This window comes from Miscanthus floridulus, chromosome 4, assembly GCF_019320115.1.
Source record: "Miscanthus floridulus cultivar M001 chromosome 4, ASM1932011v1, whole genome shotgun sequence".
In the NCBI taxonomy this organism is placed as follows: domain Eukaryota; kingdom Viridiplantae; phylum Streptophyta; class Magnoliopsida; order Poales; family Poaceae; genus Miscanthus; species Miscanthus floridulus.
In genome coordinates, this window is record NC_089583.1 from 17,482,295 (window position 1) to 17,490,714 (window position 8,420).

At 45.8% G+C, this 8,420-nt stretch overlaps 1 protein-coding gene and 1 pseudogene across 1 annotated transcript; one reads left to right on the forward strand and one right to left on the reverse strand.

Annotated features, from left to right (window-relative positions):
* Window positions 1-281: 281 nt before the first annotated feature.
* LOC136551050 (putative FBD-associated F-box protein At5g56690) lies at window positions 282-3,623 on the reverse strand (annotated as a pseudogene).
* A 1,193-nt stretch (window positions 3,624-4,816) lies between these two features.
* Window positions 4,817-5,242, forward strand: LOC136548138 (uncharacterized). Its single transcript, XM_066539762.1, has one exon. It carries the CDS (start codon window positions 4,817-4,819, stop codon window positions 5,240-5,242), a length of 426 nt encoding a protein of 141 aa, XP_066395859.1.
* The last annotated feature ends 3,178 nt before the right edge of the window (window positions 5,243-8,420 follow it).

The following is an 8,420-nucleotide window of genomic DNA, read 5'->3' on the forward strand; positions in this document are numbered from 1 at the left end:
GTTTTAGGAAGTGCAATATTTATTAGCCACAGGTTACAATATTAAACATTCTCAATGCCTCCAATTTACCAAAGAAGTCACCATGTTATTTGCCTTACAGGAATATTTTTTTGTTGGATTTAAAAAAACCTAGTATTTTTATTCATTATCACAAAACCTATCAGTATTCTATAATTTAATTTTTTAATAAAGTGGAGGAACAGAGCCTTTACTCGATATATACCACATATATAAAGGAACACAAAAACATGTTCCAAAAACAATGTATAGTTTCGCCAGCATAATATCAACCACTAGAAATTTAAAGCCATTAACTGAATTATTGATGTCCCTAAACACTGGCAACCAGCCAACCAAGCAACTATGGTTTCCACATAAAAGAAACCGTTATTAGTTACATAAATTCGATAACTTATCTCAAAGTACAAGTATCATAGACAGAAGTACTACACGGCATTTATATTTTCCAATTGATATCAACATAGAAGTAAAAGAAGCTCCATATGCTTAAAGCAGACCAATGCTGCTTGCAACATTCTTTCAAATTCTTTCAGCTCCTGATGCCTCTGAAAAAGACTTCCTATATATTCTTCAGAGATGCAACATTATTTCAAATTCTTCATAGCTCCTGATGCCACTAGTAATGTGCATTCCAATACTTTGTGGACTTTGATCAGTACCATCTCTAGAAAATCATGTAAGTATATTTAGAATGTGCTCAAGTGATCGAATTAACATAAAACATCATATAGTGACGACAATAAGATATCATCAATTAAATTACCTTAATTTCAACAGTTTCAAGGAATGGAGAAAGGCTCAATAGATGTTTTGTTGGAGATTCAGAAAAGTTTCCATCAACTCTTAAAATCCTTAGATTTTGAAATCCCAACAAAAGACCTTTGAATATGTTCATTGCAGCTGCCTGAAAATCATAATATCTTTTTGTTATCTAACATCATCTCTATGTCATGTTATAGTGACCTAATAATGATATTCAATCTTTTGAACAAGAACATGTGAAATATAAACATCAGAATTATGCAGGTCCTGTTTTTTGTAATTCCACGTAGACATCAAGGATGATAGATGCCCGAATATGTACATGCACAACTGTTATAAGGAGGCACCAAAGGATACTGAACAACTAGGCACTCTCAAAACATGAGTTACACATTATAGATATATGTAATTTCCTTTTTGTACATTTACTTATTCTACCAAAGAATTTGATTCTGTTTTACATTTAATTATGCCAGCTCTAGCAGATGACAGAGGACGCAACAAAGAGTCAATTTGTTCACTTTACATTTGCATAGACTTTCATTTTGATTTAGCCTATTTTTCTTCAAATAATAGAATTATAGCCAGATAATTAACATTAAGTAGTAATAAATTATGTGGAAAGAATCTCTCACAACACTCTATGTTCATATGAATGTACTAATAAACTACACAAGAATGCTGGGGATAATTATGAGAAACAAATTTGGAGAATTAAGAGAAGACTGAAAGTATATTATTAGCACTACATGCATTTCAGTAAACATGTTGTTGGAACAAGTTATGTCTGTCTCATCATGACCACATAGAAATTTACCTCTTCCCAACATGTTTGATGATGTCTCTAGCAGAGATTGGGGATAGGGCTCATCTATACTATCTAAACTAGTTATTACTGTGCTTTTTGTATTTTCATGATCGACATAAAAGGATGGGCCAACAATGGACACTGTAAACAAAGAGGGGCATGCAGGGCTAAAGATGGCTTTAGGTTCCCAGTATTTTTAGACAAATAAATTAGTTTTTCTTGGCTACAAGTTAAGGACGGCTTATTGGAGACGCATGACAATGTGTACGTCTCCAAAATTAAACATGCTCACAGTGTCAAAAATGATTCCTACACAAATCCAAGGAAAAAAAAATAAAATATCAAACCATCTATACGCCCAGATGGTGAATCTCTCACAACACAGATCCAAACATAACCTACACACATATGTTATTATTTCACACTATTGTTTGTTTGCATCATAAGTTGTGTTGGTGCACTTTGCCTTCTTGGTTTAGACAATCGGTGTTGAACAGCAATAATTTGCACCTGGCAAATGAAACACCTACGCACACGTTCCCGTAACTGAGTTTTGAATATATATTTTCCTCTGAACTTTTATGATGTTACAGCGTATAGATTGATATGAAACTTGTTCTATGGCATTTTATGAATTTATATGTTTAAAAAATATATGTTGAGCTTTTTTATCACATGAACGTATTTGGGGTACTAGGTTTGAGAAAAAATATGTTAGGGGTACTTTAGATGGTAAAATAGGTTTGAGAAAAAAAAATATTTAAACACTACACATGTCTAAATGATCAAACTAGTAAAAAAAAAGTGGTTTAAACGGTGCCTAAAACATGTGTAAATGTCAAAACAGGCATTGAAACGGCCGTTTAGACGATAAACATGAAAGTTTGGGTGCTAGATGAACTTTTTAGGTGGGCGTGAAATTGGACTAGCATGTGAGGAGGGGAAATTTTAGTGCTATTTAAACCATGTTTATATGACTGTAGGTACAATTGATTATTGTCCATGTCAAATTGTGTAGCTATGTTCATGCCTCACTTAAGCATGTGTGTATGCAAAAGAGATGCGCTCTCAAAATGACCTGTTTGTTGATGTGAAAGTTGCCGATGTGAAGCTCCCTGACTTTGGAAATGGCTGTGAACATCTGGACGTAGTCTCTGTCCTCTGCAGAGTCGTTGAGGAAGATTCTGGCCAACTCCAGGTTGGGAAGCGGCCCAAGCTTCCAGTGGCCAGCGCCAGCGATCCGCAGGCACAGGACCAGCCGCCGGAGGTTGGGCGCCTGGATGACCCACCCGCCTGGGACTCGTTTTGCAGGGAAAGAGATGTTTTGCAGGCGGAGCTCCACGAGCGTGGGCACGGCCGCAGAGACCATGGCCTCCAGCTGCGCCCAGGCATTCCTACCCGTGAAAAACACGTCGTCCAGATCGAGCTTGGCTAGCCTCTGGAACCCCGTGAAGCCGGCAGGCGGCGCCGGGATCCTGCAGCAGCGCAGCTTCAGCTCGGCCAGCGCGGCGGGGTCGCAGCGGAAGAGCGACGGCAGCGGCGTGGCCAGGGGGAGCTTGAGGGACAGCGAGCGCGGGCTCTTCTCCGCGACGGCGCGCACCCAGTCGTTGGCGCAGTGGTAGACGCTCAGCGGGACGCCGCGGATGCTGACGCGACCTACGGGGGCCGCGCAGCGCTCGAGGAAGCCGGCGGCGGAGCCCCAGGCGCCCCCTTCGTCGCGGACGTCATGGAGCTCGATGTCGAGGCCCGGGATCGACTCCCAGCGGCGGTGCCACGGCGGCGAGAGCACGGACGTGCGGACCATGTCGCGGGCGGGCAGGCTGGCGAGGATCTTGTCGAGGACATCCGTCGGGAGGTCGCCCAGCAGGTCCACCGCACGCTCCGGCTGTTGCGGTGGCGGCGGCTGAGATTCGCCATGGTATAGGCGGCGGCGGCGGCGGCGGCTAAGCATGGTTGCTTGGTGGCTACAGTGATTTGTCGCCGACTGGCATTGGGGAATTGGGGATGGGCCGGATGATTTCATTTCATCCATGGTATATGCAGCTCGCACTACTGCATAAACCTTCTGCAGGGGCGGCTTCGAGTGATTTGTAGGGATAGTTTGGTCAGCCGTCTCTATTAAAATGTGGTTATAGATTATATATTTGTATGGACGGTTCTCAGATCGTAGGGGCGGCTGGTGTTATCAGCCGTCCCTACAAATCAATTTGTAGAGGCGGCTGATAATATCAGCAACCTCTACAAAATCGATTTGTATGGGTGGTTGTAGTACCAGCCACCCTATAATACATGTTTGTAGGGGCGGTTTTGTATATTTTTCGTCAAAATAAATTCAAATTTACAATTTAAATTCGACTAGAACATATATATATATATATATATATATATATATATATATATATATATATATGCATATATAATTTAAATCTGACCAGAACATATATAATTCAAATCTGACCACAGGCACAAGAGCACAAGGTGTTGGTACTGAGGATTTCTAGCTAAGAGAACATTACAAATATGTATACAAACATATAAGCTAATAATGATTATCGATATGTATACGTCTTGACACATGCTGCAACTCCTCTGTATACGGTATTGAAGGAAAGAAGTAACATGTCGCTTCTTCGAGTCTTGACCAAGATACAGGTATTGAAGGAAAGAAGTAACCTGTCAAGTTTGAAAACATGTTATGGCTACAAACATAATAGGGGATCAATATGAAGAAAATTTAAGCCTTTTGCCATGCTCAGACCTATTTTATGTCAAGGGAAAATAGGGTACCGATATGAATTGAAAGATACATTATTTGCTAAATGTCAATTGAAGCACTCTAAACAGCATAAATTATTGACCAATACTTGTATGGCTTTGAAAGGACATGGGCAAAACAATACAAACAACAAATTTAGGGAAGAAAGGGAGATATGGTATGAGGGTGAATGCATACCACTCTAATAGGAACTACAGAGTGTAAGTTCTTTGTTGCATTCAGGATTGGTACTCTTTTCTTGTCCTGAACTCCTAAGAACGGCGGACTCACCGAAACCAAAATCTTGAGCGGGGAACCGACGACGGCGTGTGACAACAGCTTTAACCCGATGGTGGTGGAGGTGCTAGGTCTACGGCGGCTGCGAGCTCTAGGCGAGGCGAAAAACTTGTTGTAAGGCGGGATAGGGAGGCGGTGTAGGCGCGGGCTCGGCTTTTATGATGCGGGGCGACATGGGGAGCTTCGCTAGCGATCAGCATAAGCCCTCGGTCCGCTACGAGGAGCCAAAACAAGCCGGTGATGGGCCGCCTACCTTGGGCTCGGGGGCTAACCAGCCGTCGGCTCCATCCGACCCCGAGGTCATGGAGCTTAACGAGGATCCAGCGACAGAGCCTGACCCTTTAGCTGACTGGAGGATGCCTTACCTCGACTACCTCCTTCGTGAGGCGCTGCCGACGGACAAAACGGAGGCTCAGTGGCTCACGCATCGCGCCAAGTCCTTTGTCCTTATTGAGGGTGAACTCTACAAGCGAAGCCACACGGGGATCCTGCAGCGCTGCATCCCCATCGAACAGGAGAAGCGGTTACTGAACGATATCCATGGTGGGGTCTGCGGTCACCTTGCCACGCCTAGAACCCTGGTCAAAAACACATTCTGACAAGGCTTCTACTGGCCGACCACAGTAGCTGATGCCGAACAGATTATGCGCACCTGCAAAGGGTGTCAATACTACGCTCGGTAGACCCATCTGCCGGCCCAAGCGCTCCAGAACATCCCCATCATGTGGTCGTTCACGGTCTGGGGGCTCGATCTGGTCGGACCTCTCAAAAGGGCGCTCGGGGGCCATATGCACTTACTTGTCACTGTAGATAAGTTTACAAAGTGGATAGAGGCTCGACCGATCTCCACGATCAAGTCTGAGCAAGCCGTGCTATTCTTCCTTGACATCGTCCATCGCTTTGGGGTCCGGAACTCCATCATCATGGACAACAGCACGCAGTTTATCGAAAAGAAGTTCCTCCGATTCTATGATGAATACCACATCCGCGTCGATTGGGCCGCCGTGGTGCACCCCCGCATGAACGGGCAGGTCGAGCGTGCAAACGACATGGTCCTACAAGGCCTCAAGCCTAAGATCTTTGTAAGGAAAATAGACCCTAGGCCCATTCACTTTGGATTTTGATGTTTGATGACCAACACAACCAAATTGGACTAATGAATTTGCAAGTGATTGTTTTGTAGTTCAATAGGTTGCAAGACGTGACTTGGACAAAGGCGACGTGATGATCCGATGATCAACACCTCAAGCAAGACCTTAGAAGCACAAGAGAAGACCTTAGAAGCACAAGAGAAGACCTAAGATATCAAGCAAAGTCCAAGCATGAAGATAGGAACCAAGCCGTACGCAAGATCGCGAAGAAACGAGCTCATAGAGGTGACCGGACGCTTGAGGAAAGTGACCGGACGCTCCGATCAAGAGACTCGGTAACAGACGTGACCGGACGCTGGACCGGACGCTGGCGGCAGATCGACCGGACGCAAGACAGTAGAGTCCGATCGAGTACAGAGAGGTTCTAGAGCGGCAAAAATGTGACCGGACACGTCCGGTGGCATGTGACTGGACGCTGATAGCGTCCGATCAGTAGTTTGCGGCTTCAACGGTCGGGATGACCGGACGCGTCCGGTCAGGACGTAATCAGCGTCCGGTCAGTAGCAGAAAAGTGGGATTTCGTCCCCAACGGCTACTTTCTCAGTGGGGCTTATAAATACAACCCCCAACCGGCCATTTGAGTAGAGTGGAGCTAAGGAAACATACCAAGGGTGTTAATACACCATTTTAGTGATCTCCACTTGCATAGAGCTTAGTGATTCATTAGGTGATTAGCATAGGTGCTTTGCGAAGTGCTTAGGTTGATTAGACCATCGCTCATGCGCTTGCTCTAGGTTTAGGCCTAGTGTTTAGTGAAGTTTGCATACCTCTTATCACTCGGTGCTTGCGCGCACCATTGTTGTACATCGGAGGGGCTTGAAGTCTTGCGAGATCACATCAACCGCGTTTGTGGTGTGGCCGCCACCGTGTATCAGAGGGAACAAGCCCCGTGGCGTTTCGGCCGGAAACTTGATAGTGAAGACGGCGGGGAGCATCTAGGAGAGGCTTACCGAGAGGCATGTCGGAGACCCACTTGCGTGTGGGGAAGGCCCGAGGCTATCCACGGAGTTACCTGACCGGGAGCTTGGCCCTTGCGAGGGGCTCCAACGAGGACTAGGGGGAAGCTTGCGTGCTTCTCGATACCTTGGTAAAAATACCAGAGTCGTCGACGGGAGTTTGCATATCTCTACCTTGCTCTTTAGCTTCTGCATTTACATTGATTGAATTACTCCTTTTGCGGTAGAGATAGAAACACACTAGCAAAACCGTAGTTCCACATTTATATAGTTTATCTTTTGCATAGGTTTTGCTAAGGTTAGAAAAGAGGCCATAGTTTAGAGTTAGAATTTTAAGTTGCCTAATTCACCCCCCCCCCTCTTAGGCGTCACGGTCCCTTTAATCTTCAACCAGTTGAACAAGTTTGGCGGATGATGGGTCACGGAGCTTCCCGCGGTGCTCTAGAGCCTGAGGACGACCCCTAGCCAGGCCATCGGCTACACACCATTCTTCATAATCTATGGTTCCAAAGCTATCCTCCCGACCAACCTCGACTGTGGAGCACTAAGGGTCAGGGCGTATGACGAACAGGGAGGCGAGGCATCCCTCGAAGATGCCATGGACCAGCTAGATGAAGCACGCGATGTTGCCCTCCTCCGCTCAGCCAAATACCAGCAAGCGTTGCGTCGGTACCACAGCCGTCGAGTGTGGGGTCGGGCCTTCACCGTCGGGGACCTGGTGCTCTACCTCATCCAGAGCAACAAGAACTGCAACAAGCTCTCTCCGTCGTGGGAGGGACCATATGTCGTGGAGGTGCTCCGACCAGGTGCCTACAAGCTCAGGACCATCGACGGTGTAGTCTTCGTCAATGTCTGGAACATCAAGTAGCTATGTCGCTTTTACCCTTAATATACGCACGCTTTCTCTTATTAGTTTCGCTATCAACTCCCCGATCTTTAAGTGACGCCCGACCCTAGCAACGGCAAAGGGTCGGGCCTCACTTAGGGGCTGATAAGAGCATATCTATCTGGTAGATATTCTATACAGCCGACCCTTTCTCATGTTAAGACCCAGAAGCAAGGTTTGCGAAAACGAACGCTGAGTAAAACTGGTCGGACTGCAAGAAACCTACGCCCAGTGGCTACGGCGTTTTTGCTCACCAGCGTGATCAGAGTTTTTTTTGCACCCTGAGCTTTTTAGCCTTAACTACGAAAAGAGTTGGTACGCGTCTAAGAGTATATCCACCTGGCGAACATTCTCTGTGCCCAACCCTCCCTCACGTTGAGACCTAGAAGTTAGGGTTGTGGAAATGAACACTGAGTAAAACTGGTCAGAATGCAAGAAACCTACGCCCCAGCGGCTATGGTGTTTTTGCTCACCAGCGTGATTAGAGTTTGTCGACCCGCACCCTGAGCTTTATGGCCTTAATGATGGAAGGGGTTAAAGCACACTAACCTTTTTATACAAAAAGGGGAGAAGGGCTAAAAATCTGTTTAGCTATAATGAGATTTAGGAGCTTGTTCACTTGTTACAAGTTCGCCGCCTGGCTTATCTACCTAACTAATTTCTTGGTCAGGATGATCTCATCCTCTATCTCCACAGGTAATTCCTGTGCCAGCGGGTCACACAAGTCGATCGGATGACTTGGCCGCTGTCATGAGATGGGTAAGGAGTAGTAGGATGCCCCGTG

Coding starts and splice junctions, on each gene's coding strand:
- LOC136548138 (XM_066539762.1), top strand. CDS start 4,817: ATGGGGAGCTTCGCTAGCGATCAGCATAAGCCCTCGGTCCGCTACGAG.